Source organism: Procambarus clarkii, chromosome 38 (genome assembly GCF_040958095.1).
Source record: "Procambarus clarkii isolate CNS0578487 chromosome 38, FALCON_Pclarkii_2.0, whole genome shotgun sequence".
Classification (NCBI taxonomy): Eukaryota; Metazoa; Arthropoda; class Malacostraca; order Decapoda; family Cambaridae; genus Procambarus; species Procambarus clarkii.
This window is the reverse complement of record NC_091187.1, coordinates 19,901,348-19,927,049: the sequence shown is the minus strand read 5'-3', so window position 1 is coordinate 19,927,049 and position 25,702 is coordinate 19,901,348. Positions and strand designations below refer to the sequence as shown.

At 39.9% G+C, this 25,702-nt stretch overlaps 2 protein-coding genes and 1 long non-coding RNA gene across 5 annotated transcripts in view; 2 read left to right on the top strand and 1 right to left on the bottom strand.

Annotated features, from left to right (window-relative positions):
* The window catches only part of LOC138349880 (uncharacterized), a 609,089-nt gene that overhangs the window by 297,004 nt on the left and 286,383 nt on the right, over nucleotides 1-25,702 (top strand). The gene's annotated exons all lie outside the window — the stretch shown is intronic.
* LOC123771937 (phosphatidylinositol glycan anchor biosynthesis class G) overlaps nucleotides 1-25,702 on the bottom strand; it is a 74,817-nt gene that overhangs the window by 45,960 nt on the left and 3,155 nt on the right. Inside the window, exon 1 of one of the 2 annotated variants that reach the window (XM_069337842.1) lies at nucleotides 20,661-21,626. The exons of the other annotated variant lie outside the window; for it this stretch is intronic. The gene's annotated coding sequence lies outside the window, so the exon portion shown is untranslated. Of the gene's footprint in view, nucleotides 1-20,660; nucleotides 21,627-25,702 lie in introns of those variants that run through there. 2 annotated transcript variants of the gene reach the window in all.
* Nucleotides 1,880-22,113, top strand: LOC123771938 (general transcription factor IIF subunit 2). Of its 2 annotated transcripts, XM_069337847.1 has the most exons (7): nucleotides 1,880-2,036; nucleotides 5,859-5,929; nucleotides 9,095-9,231; nucleotides 10,648-10,920; nucleotides 13,162-13,295; nucleotides 18,735-18,860; nucleotides 21,522-22,113. In XM_069337847.1, exons 1-7 carry the CDS (start codon nucleotides 1,926-1,928, stop codon nucleotides 21,618-21,620), a joined length of 951 nt encoding a protein of 316 aa, XP_069193948.1. In that variant the 5' UTR covers nucleotides 1,880-1,925; the 3' UTR covers nucleotides 21,621-22,113. The 2 variants fall into 2 exon arrangements, with proteins under 2 accessions (XP_069193948.1, XP_069193949.1); XM_069337848.1 differs by lacking the exon at nucleotides 18,735-18,860.

Here is a 25,702-nt window from a genome sequence, read left to right as displayed (position 1 = left end):
CTCAATACAAAAACAATCCGAAACGCATTGCGTAATAGTGGCTTTAGGCATTGTATGTACTAGCTCTATCTATATATCAATCCATTAATGTAACATCACTTGTATGTATGTACCTTACCTGAATAAACATCTGAATCTGAATCTGAATCTGAATCAACTCTGACTAAAAATCAAGAGAGAAAATGAAATGTAAGTCATGGAAAGAAAAAGAAATAAATGTCATTGTCACAGTGTGACAATGTCACACTGCCTAGTGGATGTTTTAAATTATTTTGCTATCTCCACTAGCAAAATCTGGATACAGCACAAGAACATCTTCCAATATTCCTAAGTGTATGAAGTAATTGCAGAGCTCAAAGTACCTCATACCATTTAGTCTGAAGTCACTTATAACAGGGCAATCACAGATATAGTGTTGGAGAGTATGGCCCAGCTCTTGTTCACAGTTTACAATTGGAATGTTTACCATTGGGGGATTCATTACCTGCAGCCACCTGCCATAGATATTGATATCCCAACCTAATTCTGGCAGTTACAATGTCACACTGTCTAGTGGATGTTTTATACTGCCCGTACATATAATTCTCGGTTTGAAACATGTCATAGCTCTTTATATTCGTGCTTTCTGGTCTTTGTGTCAGTAACTACTCTTCTGTCTTCCCTAATTTCCTGAAATATTGTGGCTTTTACAACAGAGAGGGCCTTTGATTGCTCCAGGCCTGATCAGGCCTGGAGGGCCTGAAGAAGGCTTGATGAGCTGACTTTGAATCACCGAACCCTACACGGCTCTCTGACTCTATACTCAGCCTGTGAGTTTTAATAAACTTAAGACTTACAGGATGAGTATGGAGTCTGAGCGCATGTAGGGCTCGGTGTTCTGAGCGAAAAGACACGGGTATTTTAAGTAGCGAACGCATACCAACGAGTAACGATAGCATCAATATAACAAAACTATTGTCCTATGGAGTTGATTTAACTTCCTAACACTTTTTTGAATACCCGGTGACGGTAAATGTGGGTTGTTACTGGCGGTTTTGGCAGCTACCACTTTCTAACTTGTTTCAACCGTCTGGTTGCAAAAAGTGAACTTTCTAATGCTCTTTTAGCCAGCTTTATTTCCGTAGCTTAAGTCTATGACGTTTTGTTCTTGAAGTTCCAGCTAGTCGCTGATCTGTCACCACCAGATTTGCCAGTATAACTGCACCAAGTATAAGCCTTTCCACTACCGCCCACAGGATGGGTATGGGGTGCATAAATGAACTAACCAACCTTCTCAAATGATAAGTGACAACCAGACAATTGAGGCAAATGCCTCAAGAGTGAGGTGGACATCCTCACTTGCAAACCAAAACACCACCTGATCGGTCAGTTAAAGTTGGATTAATGCTCTGGCCAATCAGGATTTATTTAATTTATTTATTTATTTATTTATATACAAGAAGGTACATTGGGGGTTAAGAGAGAACATAGAAATAAAGTTGATTTTACATTCTTGTAAAACCACTAGCACGCATAGCGTTTCGGGCAAGTCCTTAAACCAACAAATAACTCTGGCCACTTACTAATTCTCAATGATTCAGACATACTCAGAATGTAGGAATTTCCACGACCCACCGGTTAGAAACCAGTTCCTAATATACATAAGTGATTCCTGGTGGAATGACACTTCTTAATTAACTTCCGAGGCTGAGCTTATAGTGGCTACACATTTTTTGTATTGGTTATATATAATAGATTAGCAGCATACTGCAGTGCAACTAAATCCTGTAATTAAATAAATGGATGCTACCCATCTGTGTGTGTGGCAGTGACGATGACGTATGTACTTTACCTGAATAAACATTTATTTATATATTTATTTATTTTCTATATGGGCACGCCCCGTGCCACGGGGTCAAGCCGTCAAGAGGCCGGCGAGCGGGAAGATGGCGTCCTCTGACAAGTCTCAACCTGTCCATTCTCCTTCCAAAATGAGCTTGGAAAGTGTGGGAAACATGGATATGACGAAGGCTGGGCGGGGTATCTGGCTGGTAAAGGTAAGCTCAATCTAGTAGATAATATACGCTCTGAAATAAGGTATTTAAGTGGCCTCAACGGGGACAGTAAGTCGATGGCTTGGCAAAGTTACCCAAGGCGCTTCCATGGGTATATAACCATATGGTGAGGAAAACGTCTCCCGTTTTCTGTCTTGTTGAACTTGAAGCTGATGTTCCTTGAATGCTCTACATAAATGATGTTTTGTCTTCAAAAGGTCAGATTTGACTGACAAGGAGCACCGGCTTTCAAGATCAACAAGCCACAATGCACGACTGAAATCAGGAGTTGCTTTTTCACCCACAGGGTTATAAACCCATGAAACCGCCTACCCGCCGACGCAGTGAGTGCCAAATTTTAAATCTTAAAATCCAGCTGGAAAAAAATCATCAGGGGAAATGGGGGGAGCTTTGACAAACTGCCAGCTTCCTGTCGTCCTCGAGGCCACTGGTGTGTTAGTGGCCCTCACGTAAATTTGCTTTTAAAGAAGTGGTCTGGATTATCCTCCTCCAAATTATTATTATTAAAGTATTCAGTATTTAAGAGTCTATGAGATAAGCGCTGTCATGTCATAAATCTACAATAACCAGCATAGTATCACTACTGCATGTATTACACAGCAAACCTTGCAAAAAAAAAAACTCCATAATGACACTTGCCTATCAGTTTTCAGCCAAAATATCAGATCACTTGATAAACATTTTGATGACATAAATACACTACTCACAGCACTAGGTACTAAACTAGTGTTCATTATTTTAACAGAAACATGGCTAAGTAAAGACCATACCCAACTTCATAACTTCAAAATCAACATTTTTATTTTTTTTTTTATTGAGCCATCAAGCCATCTCCAACAACCTAGGATATAGACAACAATGACATAACAAGCCGATAAAACTCTCCAAGGATGGTTACACACACCTGCAACAGATTTAGAAACAAAAACTGAATTTAATAGCTTCTTTTCTTTAACATGGCTAAGTGAAGACCATACCCAACTTTACAACTTAGCCTGTTATAAAGCCATTCACAGCTGTAGGTCAAATAAAAAAGTAGGTGGCACAGCTATCTGTTACCAAAATACCTTCATTTACAAGTGTCATTAGTGATAGTCAACTACTGTGAATATACTACCTTTGCTCAATTTGCAATTAAATCCCTTAAATCCTCCTTGACTTTTGCAACAATCTATAACTATCTATAGACTTTCCAATACTAATACAACTGCATTCTCAGATAACTTAAGGAATTTTATAAACAATAAGCTCAACTAAAATCTAAAATCACATCATTCTAGGAGGTGACAATATTAACCTTTGTCAACAAAATGGCCCTCAAGTAGACTTATTTCCTGAACAACATGACCTCCTGTATGTTGATCCCCACGATCACCAAGCCCACGCAAATCACTCAAACATCCACTACTACCTTGAATCACTTATGAGCTAACATAACAGCTCCCCCCTACCCCCCTTGCATTTGGAATAATCACTAACAACTGACCACTATCTTACCTTCCTCATAGCAAATATGGACATAACACCACCAGATACCAAGAAACTTACCTTCAGGCTACACAGCGAAGTAGCAATAGGCAATCTCACAAATGCACTAAATAATATAAACTGGGAATCTGAACTCAATAATACATAGGATATAAATTCATTAGCCAACATCTTCCTTTCCAAAACTAAGCCTCTACAACACTCACTGTCCTCTTCTCACCACGGAAGTAACTGCCAAAAGGTTAAACAACTGGCTCACAAGTAGCATACTCAAAGCAATCAACAAGAAACATGATTGGCCTAGTTACAAAAGTAGTAGTTAAAGAGATACTCATCAATGCTTACCAGTATAATAAGAAGAGTGAAACTTTTCAATTATGAGAGTAGATTCAAAGAACCAAAAGGAAACATGAAAAGCACATGGAAAGCCATCTCTAACAACCTAGGATCTAAACAACAATCACATAACAAACCAATAAAACTCTCCCAGAATGGTTACACACACCTGCAACAAATTTAGAAACAAAAACTGAATTTAATAGCTTCTTTTCAGTTGGTACTAACCTTGCCAGAAAAATCCCACAGACCCGCCTGTGGGATTTGTGGTAATGGGACACATTACCACATATCTTACCGGAAGCTATCCTAGCTCTCTTCTCTTACCAGTCAGACCGACATGTTATGTCCATCATTCACTCACCAAAAACCAAAGCTGAAAACATTAGTGAAATACCATTTATGCTAGTGTGCCTCCTATGCTCTTGCACCACCCATAGTTCTGCTATTCAACAAATCTCTAGTGTCATACTTTCCCTGATATCCTTAAAAAGGCATGAGTAATGACAGTTCATAAAGGAGGCAATACAGCAGACAAACAATTACAGATTAATATCAAATCTAACTATATTATAAAAAAAATATTTGAAGCTGATGATACTACCTTCATCTACTCAGACCTCAACCCCCACACACACAGTAAATAATGTTGTAAATAACGAATTAAAAAAAGTCCACTTTTGGATGTCGACCAACAAACTCTCACTAAACATAGAAAAGACCAAATCAATCAAAATGAAGCAAATCAACAAAATGCAATTCAGCTTCAGATAGACAATGTTAACATCAACAATAAAAATGATGGAAAGTTCCTTGGGCAATACTTAGACAAGTCATCTTAAGCACCCACATACAACAAAAATTCAAAATTCAAATTCAAATGTTTATTCAGGTAAAGTACATGCATACAAGGTGTGATATTGATAGATATCATTCATTGATAGATTTATAGTTAGAGCTAGTACATACAATGCCTAAAGCCACTGTTACGCAAAGAATTTTGGGCAGGAAAAACACTAAGACTAAAACTTAATACTAATTGAGATTAAAGTATAAATTGTGTTGAGAAAATATAAAAATAAAAAATTGTTGCCTCTTGTCATTCAGCATTGACAAAGCTGTTGTTGCTTGTGTTCAACATTTTTATACTTCCTGTACCATTCTGTGAGTTGTTTTGGGCGTTCTTTCACCTTCAGCTGGATCACACCCCTCCTGAACCATCTTGGTCTCTTAATGGGATTTTGGTCTTTCTTTCCTCTTAGTTCCTAGTTGTCTCTTCAGTCGGGGGTATTCTCTTAGAATGGCATTTTGTTGGCTCTTACCTCCAGCTGCATGGGTGGGGAGCTCTTCTCTTGAGGTGTGGGTTCTGTTCTTTCGTCCCTGGTGGGCGGTTTGTTCATCTGTGATCTTTTCTGGCGAAGAATGTGTCTGCTGGATTCTGGATGGGTTTTTGATGTTTGATGTTCACTTGGTTCAGCCAGGGGTTATATAATTGCTGTCTGGTAGTAGTGCTTCATTGCTACTTGCATGGCTCTGGTGGACACCTTGTTGGTTGACCCTGTTTCTTAGTCCTCTTTTCCAATTCTCATCTTTCTCAGGTTGACTTCAGTGTCATCAAAGCTAGCCAGCCTGCAGTCTGCCCTTGAGCTCATGATGTTTATGAATACGCTGCATTGGCAGCAGTCTTCTCCATCATGTCATGGGCTGATATACAGGCTCAGAGGTTGTGGAATTCTAATACGGTCTTGGTGGTCTGGTGTTTGGTGGGTGTTCCTTGTCCCAGCCAGTCTTGTGTGGTGTTGGGTCTGGTTTCCCGGCACATGGCCTCTTCTTTGTTATAGTACCTGTTGTCTCTCACATTTTGATTTGAATAATCATATAATGTTCAAATTAGGAAATAAATTGTATTTATTGTATATTTAATATTGGAAATTCAGCCCTAAAGGTAAATTTATCAACATTCTAAAATCTGTTATGCAGGTTCCCAAGTATTTGGGTGATAAATGGAAAGAATGCGCAGATTCTGAAGTTGGAACGGCATATCTTACCAAGTAAGTCTGCATCAGTTTGTTTTACACTACATGTACAGTATAAAACTGCACAATAACACAATTCAAATAATTAGACTAATGTACATTACAGTTTTTGTTTGTCTAACTTGAACATTTCTGGGGGTAACCCCTTGGTGGTTTCCTGAAACAAACTCACTGAGTTAGCTTCCCATACACAGTCACATCAGTCTTAGCAGTTCTGTTGACATACTGGGGACCAAGAGCCAGAACCTGGTCCCTTTACAGAGGAACAAAGAGCAGGGGGATTATTATGATCACCCTCACCAGAAAAACACCCTGAAACGCAGGCGAGACAATACATAGAACGGCATGGTTCGTGAAAATGAAGCACCAAAACAGCCAACAAACACTGCAAAAGAAGGCGATGAGTCACAATAACGTGGCTGAAGTATGTTGACCAGACCACACACTAGAAGTTGAAGGGACGACAACGTTTCGGTCCGTCCTGGACCATTCTCAAGTCGATTGTGTGAGAGAATCGACTTGAGAATGGTCCAGGACGGACCGAAACGTCGTCGTCCCTTCAACTTCTAGTGTGTGGTCTGGTCAACTGCAAAAGAATCTCTCAAAATGAAATGGTCATTTGAATCTGGGTATGAAACACCCCCTAGTGTGTGCAAGCATAGAGCCACCAGCCAGTGGAGTCCTGGCAGGCAGCCAGTCATGTCTGTCACTGATGTGGCCACAGCCATCCTTCTGGGCATTGTCATGTGGGGCCATTAGCGTGTGTATTATTCCTAATTTTTGTTTTTGATCATGAGCGCATGTTTTCAAGCCTCACCCTGGTTATCCATCCCGCCACCTCTGTTACATGGGTGCCTTTTAGTGATTTATGTGGGACTCCTGGGCTCCTGTGCTCCTGGGTCACCCTAAACATATTCAATGTTACAAATCCACAATGATTTCGTGAGGGCAAGTAGCACTCCAGGTTGCAATTCTTTTACCATATCGTGGCACAGTCAACTAAGGCGCATCTGGAATCATCACTGTTGTAGGTTCGAACCCTCATCACTGCCCTTGTGGATTTGTTCATTTGATATATCACGCTATTGTGATTTCTGTGTGTATACTCAGTGTTAGTACCAGCAAGCCTCCAGTTTAAATTAAGCAAGTCCCAGCCCCCAGGGAATTTACTCCCATCAATTTACTTGTCATATAAGATTATCAACCTATCCCAAAACTAGTGCACAGGAAATTCATAGGAATATATATTATTTTATTCAGTCACAGACCTCAGCATAACAAAACTCCTTGCACTACCTAATCTACATTTATTTTATGCACTATTCCCCACATAGGCAGGAGCAAAACTTGGAAACAAAATACTATAGGTAGGCCTACAGTATCTGCAGGAGAGACACTTTGAGGTTATCTCTTAATCCCCAGTACACGTTAATCCTATCTGGCCTTAACCACATACAACCCATTAAAAATGTTAGGGCCAGAGTTGCACAATAATACATCAATAATAAAATTTGAATGGTGGCCAGCAAGTTAACTGAGAGTACAGGCACTTATAAGGAATTCCCTCACACCCTAGGCCACATCCAGTCTGGATCATTTACAAAACAGGAATCCCTCCTCTTTCCCAAGATGCCGTGAGCAACCCCAAATGTCACATTGTACTGTGCTCATTTTACAGAAAATTAAACAAACCACTAATCTTTTATATAATTACACAATCATGATATAACCTTCTAGCTGTCTTTTCTTAACCAAACTTCTTACAAACTTCTATAAGCTATAAGTTTACATCTTGATGTTAATCATCATGTTAAGTCCATCATACAGTTGGTGGCATTTTTAACCAACCACCCCTGTCTACCGCTGTACCGCACTTGTTTGCCAGAGACTGGTGTTTCACTATCACTTAGGCCCACCTGGGTTATAACAACCCTCTCCCTCCCAGTTTGCTTCAGGAAGGGTACCTATGTGTCAACCACCCCCAATAGGGTTGTTTGCAAAAAGGTTGTTAATCACTCACCCTGCCGCCTATGCTTACCCTCCACAACAAAACCCACACACACACACACACCCTTACAAATAAAATGTAACATGAAGAAAATGTGAGAACACCATTTCCCAGATATTAAGGGTCAAAGAAGAACTTGGATAAAAAAAATATATATTTCTAGCTGGAAAAAAGAGAAATGCTATCAGCCACTGATGCAGCTACTAAATTCAATATTTTCGTCTCATCTATTGGCACATCCCTTGCAAATGAGATCCCAGTAACCCCCCAAAAATGTAGGCAACTATCCTACTGGCAGCTATTCGAGTCTCTGTACCAGTTTCCAACTAACTCCTCAGATATTAATGATATAATACCTACATCTATTAAACTCTGAAATGCTAATCCTGCTTTAAGGAATTCCTAGAGGGCTGAAGCAGAACCCATGAGCACCACACAAGAAACAAATATCTTGCTGATATTCGTAGCGAGACTTGGCCCAAGTAGAAATGCTATGCAAATAAAGGGTTCCAAACTGAGGAATGATCTCCCAAATGTAATTAATAGTTGAACCTCACCCAACCAGTTTAAAAGAGACTAATAAATATCTATTTAATACCTTAACAAATTTAATTTTGTTTTATTACTAAAACTATATGCCTTTCATCATTAAGCATCATTTAATTAATGTATTTATTTTTGTCAAACTGCTTGTTCAAGTCATATCCCTGCAAACACACAATGTAACTGTTCCCATTTTGCGTTTGTTACAACTCGTAATAAAGTTGTTACATCTTGTAACACAATCGACTTGAGAATGGTCCTGGACTGGACCGAAACGTTGTCGTCCCTTCACCTTCTAGTGTGTGGTCTGGTCAACATACTTTAGCCACGTTATTGTGACTCATCGCCTGCATACATCTTGTAATAACATTTTTATGACATTAAAATGTTGTTACAAATTGTTAGATGTTAAAACTGGTTTAAACATTGTAGCAACATCGTAGTTTCATCGTGTGTTTGGTGAGGTATCTTGCCTTGTTTATTACCATGTCATTTACCTTATTAAATTATAATTTTACCGATTTATTTTATGTTAAATTCTAGTTGCTTTCCAAAATTCACCTTTCCATTTCCTTGCTATTAATATTATTATTATTTAATTAATGTACTTGTGTTTTTTATTTTTTTAGAGTTCCTGGCAAACTTGCAAAAGTAACATTTGTGCCAAATGAACATACTTTAGGGAATTGCAAATCCGCTTTGGAGTACGTGTTTGCCCAACGTGATAATGAAAATTTGACGCTTGGTGTTTTCTCTGAATATATTTGTAAGTTTTAATTTTCCATTATTTTTAGTTTATCAGTACAATTTGGTATACAGTACTAGTCTTAATTTTTTAAACGCTATTGTGAATGATGAGATGGGGTGCCACTCGCCAATAACTATGTCCACTTATTTTCATTTTTACTTTGTTTATTATCCCTTCAGCTACAAATCATACAGGGATGATTGAACCTTATCTGACCACACTGCACGAGTCATACAGGGATGATTTAGAATACCACATAAGATTTAACCCTCAGGCTGTGCACCTAGTGCTCCTTAACCCCTCAGAGAGCCACTTTTGAGGTATGGTCATTCCCACCTTCCTGTTGACGATTTCAAGGAGCAATGTTTCCGTGGCCTGGTCTCTAACCAGGCCTCCTGGTTGCTGGTCTGATCAACCAAGCTGTTTGATGAGGATGCTTGCAGCTTGAAGCACACGTCACAGCCCAGTTGATCAGGTGTTCTTTGAAGGTACTTATCGAGTTCTCTTTTGAACACTGCGAGAGGTTGGCCAGTTAAGCCTCGTACTTGTAAGGGAAGAGTGTTGAAAAGTTTTGGGCCCCTTGATGTTGATTGATTTCTCTATCAGCATTCCTATTGCACCTCTGCTTTTCAGTGGGGCTACTTTGCACATCCTGCCATGTCTTCTGGTCTCACGTGGTGTTATTTCTGTGTGCAGATTTGGAACCAGTATTTTAAAATTTTCCAAGTGTAAATTATTTTGTTATCTGTCTGTGCTCTAAGGAACACCTTAACCATTTTTAGGCAGTCCTAATAATTTAGATGTTTTATTGAGTGGCATTCTAGCAGTAAAAAATCTATGCACTCTCTCCATGTCAACAATTTCTTACCCAGTGGCTCTTTATATCGAGAGGTGCTGTAATAGGACACATACATACACTCTGTATTTCATCCTTAATAATCCTCAGGCTAGTGAACTGTATCAGGTTCACTTGTACCTTGAGTGTGTTCCAGATTGAAATGCACTTTTCAAGTTAACAGTTGAAAAATCTGTACATAACAACATTAACAAAATTGTAAATAAATGGATGCATTAATTATCACGGATGTATGATGGGTGTCCCGGTAGTACAGTCAGGTTTGTTCTCGACTCACAATCAAGAACTCTGAGTTTGAATCCCGAGCAGGATAAAAATGGTTGGGCACGTTTCCTATCACCTAATGTCCCTGTCCACCTAGCAGTAAATAGGTACCCAGGAGTTAATCGGCTTGTGAGGGTGCATCCTTGGGAGGGTCACTAATTCAAGGTCCTGATATTGGGGTCCTTCGAGGTGACCTCAGTTTTAGCCTAACATGTACTGTATGTATATACTGGCTGCTTGTTCCCTGTCACAATGAATTATTATTAAATTATTAGTTCTAAATTATATTGACAAATTGTACGAGGTCTTTTCAGCTGATGCTGAAAAGCTGTCTAAAGCTGAAGCTGATGCTGAAAAGCTGTCTAAAGCTGAAGCTGATGCTGAAAAGCTGTCTAAAGCTGAAGCTGATGCTGATGCTAATGCTGAAGATGAAGCTCATGTTGATGCTAATGCTGAAGATGAAGCTGATGCTAATGCTGATGCTAATGCTGAAGATGAAGCTGATGCTGAAGCTGATGCTGATGCTGAAGACAAGAAGTTGTATTTTGAAGGACATATCACCTATAAATTTGATTGTCAAACTCCAGGTTAGTATTTTCTTGCTTGTAACCTTATTTTGTTACAGTTCACAATATATTACTGTACAGTATATGTAAGATCTCACTGCATCACTATGTTTTCTGGGGGTTGCCCCTTGTAGCTCCCAGAACCTATTATATGTATCTGAGAATATACTACTAGGTTCCATCAGTCAGAGTTCTTTTGGCCTACTGGGGACCATGAACCAGAACCTCCCTCCCCCCCACACACAGATTCACGGGGAGCAGTTGCGTTTACAGTAACATTTCTAAGAATTTATTTACATCTGCCACCACCAGGAAAGCACCCAGAAATTTAGCAAACCAAAACAAACCACTGCTAGCTTCAAACAAGACCACAATCTTGAGAACTGTCAAAGAACTCACTAAACTATGTAAACAAACAACTGAAGATTTGTAAAACTAATGCTAGTTTGTTCGCACCACCTCCTCTATTCATTTGGGAAGAGGAGGGAGCCATTTGCTCCATCCTTAGTGTTATTCTATTGGTAGTGTAGGTCAGGTACCCTCTCTGTTGCTCTGGCTCCAGTGTTCTGTTTTTAGTGTTTTTTTTTTATCCTTTGTTGCTGTTCCTGTGCACTTTGGTGCAGCATGAACCAGGAGTTAGGATTGCCTGGAGCTGCATGTGTTCAGGGTTATCTTCCATTGTGCTTCCAAATGCTGTCCTTCCACTATCAGAGTTATCTTCCCTGGAGAGTTGGGGGAGTTGCTTCCTTAGGTGTCCTCCACACTTGTGGCCCTCACCCTAGGTAAGTCAGGTGTCTGACTTTGTCTTTCCTCAGGTAAGGAATAACATTGGCTGGTGGAGTACACCTGTGGTTTGTGAACTTTACTATACATGCTGAGGTCAGCCTTTAACAGCTGCAGTTGGACTGGCTGTGTTGGTCTACCTACATGTTAATTACCTGTTTATGATTCCAAGGATCAACATCCCCATGGCCCTGGTCTCTGACCAGGCCTCCAGGTTGCTGGTCTGATCCCACTGGTTACAGTGGTAGGAAGAAGGCCAAGTGGATAGGTTTCTCTTAAGAGCAGGCGGTTTGTTACCAGTAACAGAAGACCAACTATCCTGCCAATGGGCAAGGAATTGTGGAGTGAATGACTAGGTAGAAATGAGAATAAGGAATGCCTTTTTAAGAAATAGTTCAATGCGCTAGATAGCCGCCTTAGCAACAGTGTTCGCTCACTGATTTAATATTAATACCAATACGGCTGGGAACCCAGCAAAACTCAACCTTCTTAAATCTGCTAGAGATTTTGCTTTAGGGGTCATGCTTATGCTTCTGCCTTATGGGTCTCGGTAGCACAGTCGAGTTCACTCTTGACACAGTCGAGAATTTTGGGTTCGAATTCCAGGTGGGACAGCAATGATTGGGTGCATTTCCTATCACCTAATGTACCTGTTCACTTAGCAGTAAGTTTTCAGGAGTTAACTTGCTGTGGGGTTGCATCCTGGAAAAGATCAGTAATTTGATCTTGGGGGGAACTGTGATTTAAGCCTAACATGTATAAATACACTTTGGCTGCTGACAGAATTAATTAAATTAATTATAATTAGGTTAGAACCAGCCAATGTTTGATTTTAACTACCACAGGAGGATGCATAGGATTAAATAACTCCAAAGTCCACAAGAGCACGGCAAGAGAGAACACAAAGGAGTGCTGAAGATGGAAAAAAACAATCGATGAAGGGCATACAAGATAGCATACAGTTCAGCTGTGAGCCTTTGGAGGTAGGCGACACATATGCGTTTGGTCTGGAAAGACAACAGAGCATCCAATATCGACAGCAGATTTAGTCCCATCGTGAAGAGGGCAACTGAATCCAAGTGTGAAGAAAAATCAAAGGAAAAGGGTTTTCAGAACAATAGGAGTTCCTTTCTTTCCTTTACTACATGGATCAAAGACTTGCAAAACTTCACAAGCAGGACCTGTCCAAGGAGGTAAGGATGGAACGACACGAGGAGACACATTGCAAACATAGGTTGAAAGGGAAGCTTGTAAGCAAGACATCTAAACAGAAAAAGGAAGGATGGTGAAAATCTCGGCAAGATAATTTTGGGGAGCCACCAAGGGGCTCCCTTAGAAATACATGTATGGATTGGTTAACATTGTAACTATAACCAAAATCATGGTAGATAATAAAATAATCAATTAATTTACAGTATTAACTATGATTTGGAAGTTAAAAATGCTAGAATAAACCAGATGTTTTTATACAAATTTTAGGTGTGTTGTCAGCGAGTCCAGACTATATACAGTTGAAGAAAGATCTTACAGTTAAAGATGGCCAGGATCGTCTCAAAACAAAGACCATAGACAGCCCTGCTAACACCAGTATGTCAAGGGCACACAAACGTAATGTGAGTACGGTATCTGGTGAATAATTATCTCAAGGAAGTGATTCCAAAAAATTTAATTTTTAGAATAAAGTATGTACAGTATGTTTTTTATGTAATGTGGTTTCTTAGGTTGGAATGCCTTATTTGTTTTGAAGTACAGTATTTCATTTTGTTCTTCTTTCTTCAGATAGGCTTATTATTCTTTAGCAATCAAGAATGCTCAGTGGTATTAAATTAAAATGCTCATGTTTAAGCCATAAATTATGACTGCTATTGAAATTGAGCAATGCACCCGATGGTAACAATTTTTGTTTCCGAGGGCCTCCTCAGTAGCGCCTGAATACTACAACCTTGGTAATGTCCCAAGCCTTATAAACCTCACCAGTTTTCTTGTGAATCCTACTTGCCTACTGTAAACCAGGCCCAGAATCTTGCTCCCTCAAACAAGCTAAGAGAAACCTAGATATCTGATAATACCACAGTACCAAGAGAGTTAACACCAGACAGTGTGTGTGCTTCAGAACCAGCTGGTCTCTTGGTAGATGCTCGTGAATCATTAGAGCCTGGTGTGGTAATTACCCAAATGTAGTTACAGGATGAGAGCTACGCTCGGGGTACCCTGCCTTCCCAGCACTACTTTGTCGTACAGTATAACACTTTAAAACTATTGACAGCTTTGGCCTTGGCTACCTTCTCACTTAACTTGATCCAACTGTCTACCACACTGTTTGCGAAAGTGAATTTGTTTTACATTTCTTCGGCAGCTTTGTTTAGTTAGTTTAAATCTATGACTACTGTACTTGTTTTTAAAGTTCTGGGTCTCAGGAATTCGTCCCTAGTCAATTTTGTCGATTCCCATTACTATTTTGTATGTAGTGATCATATTGTCTCTGTTTTCTTCTATCTTCTAGTTTTGGCATATTTAATGCCTCTAACCTTCCCTTGTAGCTCCTGTCTTTCAGTTCTGGAAGCCATTTAGTTGCATGTCTTTGCACCTTTTCCAGTTTGTTGATGTGCTTTTTAATGATATGGGCACCATACAACTGCTGCTTATTACAGCTTTGGTCTCGCAAAGGTCGTGAACAATTCCTATAGTATTTCACCATCCATGTACAGTACTTAAAAGCAATTCTTAAATTAGAAAGCATAGCATAGCCTCCTCACACATTGTTCTTTATGTAGTCCTCAGGTGATATTTTTCTGTCTAGAATAATTGAAATTTTCTGGAAAAAAAATGTAAAGCTTTTTCACATAATTTATAGGTTGCGTGTGGTCTATTTTTTCCTATTCTACATTCCATAACATGGCATTTATTCACACTAAATTTCATTTGCCAAGTGGTGTTCCATATACTTATTTTGTCCATTTCTTCAAGGATATGACAACCATTTAAGTTTCTAATTTTCACTAGTATCTTAGCATCATCAGCAAAAATGTTCATATAAATCTGTATTTCTTCTGGTAGGTCATTTATGTAGATAATGAACATTACCATTACCCAAGGTTTGCAAGTACCCAGTTGGGTAGCCACTAAAAGAAGCCCTTATAGAAAAAAGCATGGCTTTTGCCATTCTTCCTGGCCATTCCCTTTATGCTCACCCATGGACAGGTGGTATGCTGGAGGATAGTATTTCTGGCCCCAGTGTTATGAAATAGGCTACACTTCTTGATTTAAAATGGCCTAGATTTATTGAATTTGTATTCTAGACAGATAGAGATTAATTTCAGAAACACATTTAGCATCTTGAGTAAGCAAATGGAGGTTGAGAGTAATTAAGTAAAAAGTTTGCATATTCCAACTGACCAGTTGGCCAATCTTGCTGAATTTACATGGGGAAAGTGAATGTTTTAGTTGAGTTCTTATTTATGCTAATTTGCATACTGCAATGTTAGTACAGTTGGAATAGCCAATACCAATTATGTTGCAAGCCTTTGAAATATCTCGGGAAACTAGGCCTGTGCATTCATTTGTATATACTATATTAGGTTGCAGTTTTTGTATAATTTGCATAGAGATCACATTTAAGGTCCAAGTCTAAGGTCTAAGAAATCATATGCAATATGTAACCATAATCATTATTTTTTTAAGAAACATAGTAGTTATTGTGAAAGGTGTTTTATGTCCATGTAGCTTCGACCCTTAAGTAATGATCATCATACATCGATTCATGGTGTAATAATTATCATATATTGATTTTAACTATTATTGTCAAGTTTTCATACCACTGATGCTATGGATATAATGGCTCTATATGAATGAAGTGAAGTTTACCTTGACCCTTGAGAAAATCCTAATATCATTTCATGATTGCTTACTATGCAAATGCGGTTATTGCTAGACCATTATGATGTGGGCTTAGATGTTAAGGAAGACAGACAATGCCCTGATGTAGTACAAAGTTTTGCAAAAGCTTTCAACAAACGTGACCATGATGTTATTGCACACAAAATGAACACAAAAGGAATTACTGGCAAAGTAGGTAGATGGTTCTTTAACTTCTTAATGATGGTTCTATCATTCAGAAACATACTGGCATCTGTCACTAAGGTAAGATGGTAGGTACTGGAGTAGTGTTACAGTTTAAGAAGAAGGTTATTTTAGTTAATTGTGTCAGAATTCTTACGAACAGATAAAACAACAGGGAGAACTCATGTATTGTCTCAATTCTGTTCAATGTCCATAAAATGGACTATTGTTGTGTCCTTTCATTGACTTTACAAGACCTTCAGTTGCCCCAAGGTGAACACTTCATGTTGGCATGGAACCGGCATCATCCCTCCCTCTGTAATCGTGTGGCTTTCATGGTGGATGCCTTTCAGCTGGATTTGCCGAGGTGGGGGTTCATATACTTTTTCCCCGATTCAGTTGTTTGCCTAGGTGATGTCCAGACTGGAGTTGTACTCATGCAAGGTGATCCTTCTGGATCCTTGATGGCTGGTGGCTGGCTCAGCTTTGGTTTCTGGCTCTTCTATTGAAGAGTCCAAACCTAGGCATTTCTCTGCAGCTCTATTAGCAGATGAGCTCGGTGACATCCATTGCTGGCGAGACCTACTTTGCTCTATGCATTTGGAGTTTCTGATGAGAGTCTATTGCTATTTGTATGGTGAACATATGGCTGGGTTGTCTCCTTGCAGCAACCGTATGAAGTTGCCTGGCACTCATTTAGCCTCTCTTTTTGTCCCTTTGTCGTCTTTATTTGATGTCAATTCAGGTGCTTCTGCCCTTTTTATTATTATTATTTTTAGTGGCTGTTTTTGTTTTTGCTCTTTATGCTTAATACTATTGCCTCTTTTTGTTCAGCCATAACGGAGCCACTGTTTCCTGCATTCAGCTTTGATATGGCTTTGGAGTTCTTTCACCTCAGGTCAGCTCATGCTCATCATAAGTTGTCATGGTCTCTTGACAAGGTGTTTGTGTCTTTCTTTCCCCTTGGTTCATGGTTACCCCCTTGGCCAGGGATATTTTCTGAAGGCATTGATTTTATTGCTCTCGCCTTCAACTGCAGGGTTGGTTAGCTTCATGCTCTTCTTTGGAGGCAGGTAGTTTTGGTTTGTTTGCCTGCACCCTTCTTTTCTGGTGAAGCACGAGTCGGCTGGTTTCTGGAGGTATCCTTTGGTAATTGCCGTTTGATTGATTTGACTGAGGTTGCATCATCAGGGGGTCCCGGTAGTACAGTTGGGCTCGTTCTTGACACACAATTGAAAATTCTGGGATCAAATCCCGGGCGGGACAAAAGGAGTTGGGCACATTTCATTTCACCTAATGCTGCTTTTCACCTAAAAGTGAGTAGGTACTCGGGAGTCAGTCAGCCTGTTGTGGGGTTGCATCCTGGGTGGGGGGTCAGTAATTCGGCCTTGGGGGGTAGTGGGGGGTGGGGAGGCCTCAATAAAAGCCAAAACATGTATGAATACACTCTGGCTCCCTGTCGTCCAACACAATGAATTAATTATTTGCCTTGTTCAATGGTGACCTTGCCACTACCTGCATGCCATCAGTTCTTCCAATTGAATGCCTTGTTGATCAACCCTAATTCCTTTGTACCCTATTCCAAAGCTCATTTCTCAGGTTGGCTGCATTGCCATCAAAGCCAGCCAGCATGTAATCTACCCTCAAGCCCCATAATGTTTGCAAATACTGTACACAGCTTTGGCTGTGGTTTTCTCCAACATGTTAGGGCTGATATTCGGGCTCATGAGTTTTGTAGGTCTAACAGGGTCGTGACAGCTTGGTATTTGGCCAGTGTTCCCCGTTCCAGTCAGTCTTGTGTGACACTGGGCTAGGTTTCCCAGTCCCCACGGTCCTTTATCCCATCCTAAATCCTTTTCCTCATATCAATTCCCATTGCTATACTGTATATTCATAATGGCTTAATGCTTCCTCCTCATGGCTTACTGTCTTCAGTCTAGTTCCTGCTGTTTCTATTCCCCCTGGTAAGTTCCTCGTTTGATTTTTTCTATATGGAAGGTTAGCTTCAGGGAACACCAACATTAAATGTAATGAAATGCCTCTTTCAGGTAGAGCCTGGTGGCTCCCCTGACTTCCTCCCTCCTTACCAGGTTCATTGGTATGTTGTACACCAGCTCTGGACTGACTTTGGAGCTGGCTGCTTAGCTGGGGAGCTCTAGGCTATCTGGTGGTGGCCACTGCTACTAAAGGGTTCCAGTTAGTTTGGAATGAACTAATTGTTTGGATTGAATTATTTCGGTTATTTGGCAGTTTCAAATTTTAATTTCTTATGAACTTTGCAGTTCTGTCTATTGCTTTGCTGACTTTCTGGATATTTTTTCGGGAGGGTGCAACCTATCCTTTTACAAATTACAGTCTGAATTTAACCGTTTGCATGTATGGCCGAAAACTGATGTAATTTGAAAATGAAAAAAAATTAAAATAAATTTGGTATTTTTTTTCCAAAACCGTACATTAAGGGTCCTCTGGTAGGTCAGGAGGGCAGAAAATTCTCCTAAAGTTTCAAATTGTCATGAAAATGTTAATTGAAAGTGTCCTCTCCTAACCTAACAGACTAAGCTGGAGGACCCAAACAGAAAACAGGACAGTACATCACTTTCATGAGCCGATTTCATTTCAAATTACGTCAGTTTTTGGCCATAGCGAAAAGCACATACAAGCGAAAAGCAACATTATTTTGAGAGGACGGGTTGGAAGGTGACAATAATAATCCCCTTCCCTTTGTACTGTGAGGAAGGGGTGCATGGCCAGGTTCTGGGTCTGGTCCCCATTAGGTGAAACAGGACTTGTGTGACCCAGTACTAGGGCACATCTCATTGAGATAGCTTCAGGGAGCCACTGGGGCTCTACCAGTAATGGGCATTTCATTACATTCTATACTGGCTTGTTATTGGAGTAGGGATTTGCACAGTAATAGACACTTTATTAATTGCCAAGCAATATTTTTGAATGAAAATTAAATGATCTGTACCCTAATTGGCCTTATTTCACAGCACTGTAATAAAAAATACAGGTGGCGGCGTAATGAAAATGAGATAATGGATATGATATGGGGAGCATTTGAGAAGCACCAGTATTACAGAGTTAAGGACCTTGAGCAGATAACCAAACAGCCATCTGTAAGTCATGAGGTTTCCTCTTTCTTTGACTTAGCTGCATTTGTAAGTCTTTGTTTAGTTTGATGTACAGTATTTTAAAATTGTATTGCTGTGTGGTCAATTCTTGAAACTGAAGCTTTATAATGCACCAATCAGATGCACATGGTAAGGAACTAATATAGTACAGTACTGTACATGGTAAACATTAAATATCATGCAAATGTGGCTCCACATCTTGGAAAATTCTAAACTTCTCATTAAGCTTAACATGAGAATTATCTAATGAATTTATTTATTTATTTATATATATACAAGAAGGTATATTGGGACTGGGAGGATACACAGTATAGTTATTACATTCTTCTAAAGCCACTAGTACGCACAGCGTTTCGGGCAGGTCCTTAATCTAACAGAAAATTTTTAAGTAGGTAAATACTAGCAAAATTTGTAAAATGATAACAGGTACATTGCAAGAAAAAAAATGAGATGAGAAAGATTTGTAGGTACAGTATATTAAAGCACACAGGTAGCTCAGATTGATTGCACTGACAACTTGAATGGTAATTTAATAAAGATTAATAGGCACAATACAGCATATTGCTAGCACATATAAGAAGACAGCAATGATCACAATGGTAAAGTTGTTTGGATTAAGTACATAAAGATTGGTACAACAAGAAATGTTCTTGTTGATTTGATCTGTTGCTTTACTGCAACCATAACTTTTTAAGTATTATTTCTATGAAATTTAATACAGTAATGCAATTGAAGGAATATTTAACGAGACTTGGATATAAGCAAGTTCTTAGAACATCAATACATTTCATGCAGAAATGTGAGAGATAACTGACTGGGGCATCAGTTGAAAATAGGCTGTCAATAATGTATTTGTGTCTGCTTTTTTGCAGTAATATTATTCAAGAGTGTGTAATTTGTAACATCACTATGCTCAAAAATGGATGATAAAATGGGCATGGAATCCCCATTTACCTTACCTTAGTGGTCCTTGGGTAAATAGGTAAAAGAATATGGTGCACTTTTAAGCGACACATTATATTCTTAGAACAATAATAACAATTTTTTTTGTTATTACACTATATACATGTTTATTAATTTTTTTGTATATATAACTACAGTATTTACATTCGGGCAAAAAATAATGACTCAGCTAAGCTGGTCTAGTTAGTTATAATCTCATAACCACGATTCAAGGTCAGCCTAACACCACACACGCACACATTGCACCAAATTGTTAGTACAGTACAGGTATATGCAATGAACCTTTTTGCTGTTATTACACTATATACACACTTCATATATGGCTATCTATATTTGTATAAACCATAACAAACTTTAATTCTGGTGGGTGTGGTAGTAAAATCTTACCACAGAATGGAGCCACATGCAGTGATGTCAGCAGACAATGCCACGAGACACAGCAACATGCCTTCAATATACAATGCACATTGCTAAGTTTAGCCACAACACTGCTATTATTATCTGATTCCTGCCACTAAATTATGACTATGAATAATTTTTCCACAAGATTATCTTGTAAAAGAACATGAAGCCACATTGTTGTGATCATCATAACTAGCATTGTGTTCACTGATATTTGAGCCTTGTACATACTTTTTATTACAGTCAGAATCATCTATGACACTATCATTGCAAAATAATTGCAGTTACTCATTTTATTCATCATCATTAGTATTAAGTGGTGCTGTGGCCCTGACCTGCACAGCTGTGCTGTGAGCTTTTGCTACATGCTCCTGCTACATGCTAATAAATAAAAAATAAAAATAAAATAAATGTGCTAACCTTGGTCGCTCTGGTAGTACTGAGGTGCACCCAGCCAAGAGGGATAGAAATGATTGTTTTCAAGAATGGCATCTGTTTACCAGAGTCCTGAGGAACAATATGTGAGCACTGAAAAACATGCATGGGAAAAAAACAAAAGCATGGGAGTTTTTAATCGTTCCTTATAGCTAAAAAACACACCTTTATGAGACTACAATTGGAATTTGTAGTAGATGTATAGTGCCCAGGAAGGCCTGGTCTGACCTTGACCCCCAAATTCAACATGAGGTAACCTGCCCACATCTCAAGAAGCACATCAATAAACCAGAAACAGTGTAAAGACATGCAATTGAATGGTTTCCGAAACTGAAAAACAAGAGCTACGAGGAGAGGTTAGAGGTGTTAAATATGCCAAAGCTAGACAAAGGGCAATATGATCACTACATACAAAATTTTAAAATCGACAAAATTGACAAAGAATAATTCTGGAAACCTGGAATTTCAACAATAGGTAATAGTTTTAAGGCTTTTTCCAATGGTGATGAACTGTCACCCACTGCCTCTGAGAGGGCGAGGTTCTGGCTCTGATCGCCGATAGGCCAAAATAAATTCCACAACCAATATGATCTTTTAGTATGGAGCAATCTCAGCAAGACCACTTCATGGAGCCCCCAGGGCTCCTCTAGAAAGAGGCATTTCATTACATTCAGTGCTGGGATTTTAATTTAACTCAATTGGTAGTCAGTGCAAATGTTTTTTTTTGCTTAACATGTCTTGTCATAAATTAGTTGTGTGTTCTGAAAGTAACAGCCATTTGGAACTTTTATAAATTTGGCAGACCTTGTCACTTGTATAACTGATGAGAAACATTATCTTTTCCAGAGATATTTACAAAAAATCCTTAAGAAGATAGGCATTTATAATATTGAGGGACCATTCAAGAGAATGTGGCAGCTGAAACCTGAGTACTGCTGTTACTAGTGAAGTAAAGCCTGTATATAAAGCATTGACACGAGGACTCATTCTGTAATTTACTGTAATTTTGTTTTTTTTTACGAGAATGAAAGGAAAGGTCTTGTTTAGATTGTTTAGTTTAATTTTTCTCTGACATTACACTGTAAATGGTTCTTGGAAATAGAAGTAATTTATCTAAATACTTTGCAAGACAGTTACTTAGGATATATATATTATTCAAATGAAAATGTTAGGATATATATACATTATTATTCAAATGAAGATTTTTAGAATATATGTACATTATTATTCAAATGAAGATTTTTTAGGATATACTGTATGTACATTATTATTCAAATGAAGATTTTCAGGATATATATACATTATTATTCATATGAAGATTTTTAGGATATACACATTATTATTCAAATGAAGATTAAGATATATGTACATTATTATTCAAATGAAGATTTTTAGGATATATGTACATTATTATTCAAATAAAGATTTTTAGGGTGTTTTTGTGATTTTCTTTCTGGAACATGCATTCCTCATATTTGCTCATCATTGCAGCCAAAACTCATCACTTACCCGAGAGTCATTAACACTAGTGGCCTCGATGAGGACAGGAAGCTGGCGGGTTGTTGAAGGTCCTATTTGACTTTATGATCTTTTCCAGCTGTACTTTAAATGTTAACAGAGTTTTGGCATTTATGGCTTCGGCAGGTAGGCAGTTCCATGGGTTAATAGCCCTATAGGTGAAAAAGGATCTGTTCTCAGTCCTACATTGTGGCTTGAGCTTGAAACGGTTGCTCCTTGTTTGTGTTACATCTGACAAGTTAAAGAAATTTTCCGAAACAACATCCTTCAAATTGGTCAGTATTTTAAAAGTTCCAATGAAATCGGACCTGTCATGCCTGGTTTGCAGTGTTGTTAGCCCTGTAGGCCCCTCAATCATTCCTAATACGTGAATTGATTTAGCTCTTGAATGATGTTGACCAGACCACACACTAGAAGTTGAAGGGACGACGACGTTTCGGTCCGTCCTGGACCATTCTCAAGTCGATTGTGATGAGGAGGTAGGGACAGGCAATAAATAGGCAAGAGAGAGCTGAGGAGGAAAGTAAGGTGTAGGGGATAGAAGTAATAATGAGAACTGCAAAAGGCCTATTGGCCCATACGAGGCAGCTCCTATTATAACCACCGAAGGAGATAGTAATAGGAATAATTTATTTATTTATTTATTTATGCATATACAAGAATGTACATAAGGAATGTGAGGATACAAATATGGTAATTAGTCTTGTAAAGCCACTAGCACGCGCAGCGTTTCGGGCAGGTCCTTAATCTAAGAAAATTTTAAGGAGGTAAATACTTGCAAAATTTATAGACAAAAAAAAAAAATGATAACAGATTACATGAAATGAAAAAAAAAAGAAGACGAGAGAAAATTGTAGGTACAGTATATTAAAGCACATAGGTAGCTAAGATTGATTGCAATGACAACTTGAATGGTAGTTGACAAAAAATTGGTAGGCACAATACAGCAGAAACAATATAAGATTGATTGCAATGACAGCTTGAATGGTAGTTGACAAAAATTGGTAGTCACAATACAGCATATGGCTAGCACATAGAAGACAGCAATGAACACAATGATAAGGTTGTTTGATATTACATAAAAATTAGGAGATTGGGTAACTCTAGGTACAGAGCAAATTTAAAGCTCAGTGAAGGAAACTAAGAAGATGAAGTTAGGTACTTTTTTGTTTTGCTTTTAAATAAGCAAACTTGTCAAAAATTTTTGAAAAACTAATCTATAAGCAGCTTTACTCATATCTAGCCAAACTCAATATACTTAGCCCTTGCCAATATGGCTTCAGGCCCAAAAAAAGCACTAACGATGCACTTATTAGTATGCTTAACTCGATTCATACAGCTCTTGATAAAAATGAGTTCCCTGTTGGGTTATTTGTGGACCTGCGTAAAGCTTTCGATACTGTCAACCACCAAAACCTTCTTCTTAAATTACATCATTATGGTGTCAGAGGACACTCCCTACAATACCTCAAATCCTACCTTACTGACAGGCTCCAATGTGTTTCTGTGAATAATACAATTTCGCCCACCCTACCCATCAACATTGGTGTTCCCCAGGGCAGCATACTTGGCCCTCTCTTTCTCATCTACATTAATGACCTTCCAAATGCCTCCCAACACCTCAAACCAATTCTATTTGCTGACGACACAACCTTCATTTACTCCAGTCCTGATCCCCTTGCTCTAAATGCCACAGTAAATACTGAGCTAAATAAAGTCCATCTGTGGCTAACTGCCAACAAACTCACCCTTAACATTGACAAAACCTTTTATATTCTGTTTGGCAATAAATCCTCTAATCAAATAAATCTCAAAATAAACAATACCCAAATTTGTAACAAATTAGATGGCAAATTCCTTGGCATTCTCATTGACCACAAGCTTAATTTCCAGGGACACATTCTAAACATATAAAAAAAACCAGCGTTGAATGTAATGAAACGCCATTTTCTGGGTGAGACCCGGAGGCTCCCCGGAGCTTTACCGGCTGATATGCTAATGTCAGACTTTGGCATCAGTCATGTGTATGGAGTTCTAGGGCCTACCGGGGACCACGAGCCAGAACCTGGCCCCCTCAGAGAGGCAAGGGGAGCAATGGCCTATAGAAACCCCCGTGTGGTTGGAAGCATTCTATGTCTGCCATCGACCGGGTCAAGCATCCAGAAAGGTAAGCATTCCATAACAAACCCCTATTCTGGTGAAAATTGCTACCTAAGCCGAACTAGTGAATAGAACTCTTCAACAGAAAACACGGAAACTAGTATGACGTCATACGTCACCGCGCCGTTGTCTGCGCAGCTCCCCCCTCCCCGGGAGGGGGAAGGGGGAGCCCCAGACCTCCCACGCCGGCTATCCACCCATCAGTTCTGAGGCTGGATGTCAAAACACGCGAAAAACGCCGACCGGAGGGAGGGAGGGTTGCCGGGGAGCCTCCGGGTCTCACCCAGAAAATGGCGTTTCATTACATTCAACGCTGGTTTTCTGGGGGGAGCCCCGTCGGCTCCCCGGAGCTAACTACCCACAGAGGAAGGTCAAAGGGACAAAACCGGGAGGCGGACACCACGCACCCCCCAAGGAGGCGAGACAACCGGCAGCAAACGCCAACCCAAGGCGCCACAGCCCCGAAAATCCCGGGAACAACACGAGAACCACGAGCGGCAAGGCCCCTGCACGAACACCAAAAATCCATGCCCGAAAGACTGCAAGGCCACGTCGCCCAGACGGCAGCGAGAGCAGCGAAGCCACGAACGCCACAGGCATGAGGGAAGAACACAGGCAGCTTAGCCGCAAGAACACGGCTGACCACCCGGGACACCATCACCCGCGAACCGGGAAGAACAGAACCGGATCAACGCAAAACGCGCTCCGGACCCAAACGCCGTGGCACGCAAACAACAGCAGAGGGCCGCCACTGAACACAAAAACGACACACCCCCGGCCCGACCAACAAAGCACCAACAAACCCTGGACCCCTCCAGAATGCAGCAGCCCCACCCCGCGCCAGAAAAGATGGAGACTGCTGCCATCAAACAACCAAAACGCTAAAACCGAAGGAGCAAGAAAACACAGCGAACCGACCCCCAGAGGCAAAGGCCCAAAGGAAAGAGCCGACGAAAAAACACACCGGAACCGAAAGGGCACTACCAACCGAGGAGAAGACAGAGCACGCTGACCAGAGACCAGGATGGTGCAAGCGGCGCACGAACAGGCCGGAGGTGAAATGACGCACAAGACAGCTGACTAACGGTGCAGAAGCAACACCAAGACCGAAAGCAAGCTGAAGCGGCTCCGCCTGCGCCACACGAAAAGAGGCGACAGTATGTGGCAAGACGACGGCCCCCAACCCCCACTAGAAAACCAAGCCGAGAGTAAACCAAGCCAACAAGAAGGACCCACCGAAGAAGGGACAGGAAAAGGAAGGACCGCCAAAATACCCCATACTGCCGCCAAGAAAGCACGCAGGTGGGACACCTACCACGAAGCCACCCGACCACCAACCGGAGGCGAGA

What these genes read in the sequence shown, in the direction of transcription:
- LOC123771938 (XM_069337847.1), top strand. Translation starts at nt 1,926, where the DNA reads ATGGCGTCCTCTGACAAGTCTCAACCTGTCCATTCTCCTTCCAAAATG. An exon ending in CAAGGGCACACAAACGTAAT is followed by an intron (nt 13,296 to 18,734) that starts GTGAGTACGGTA and finishes CTTATTTCACAG; the next exon opens with CACTGTAATAAAAAATACAG. An exon ending in AGATAACCAAACAGCCATCT is followed by an intron (nt 18,861 to 21,521) that starts GTAAGTCATGAG and finishes TATCTTTTCCAG; the next exon opens with AGATATTTACAAAAAATCCT.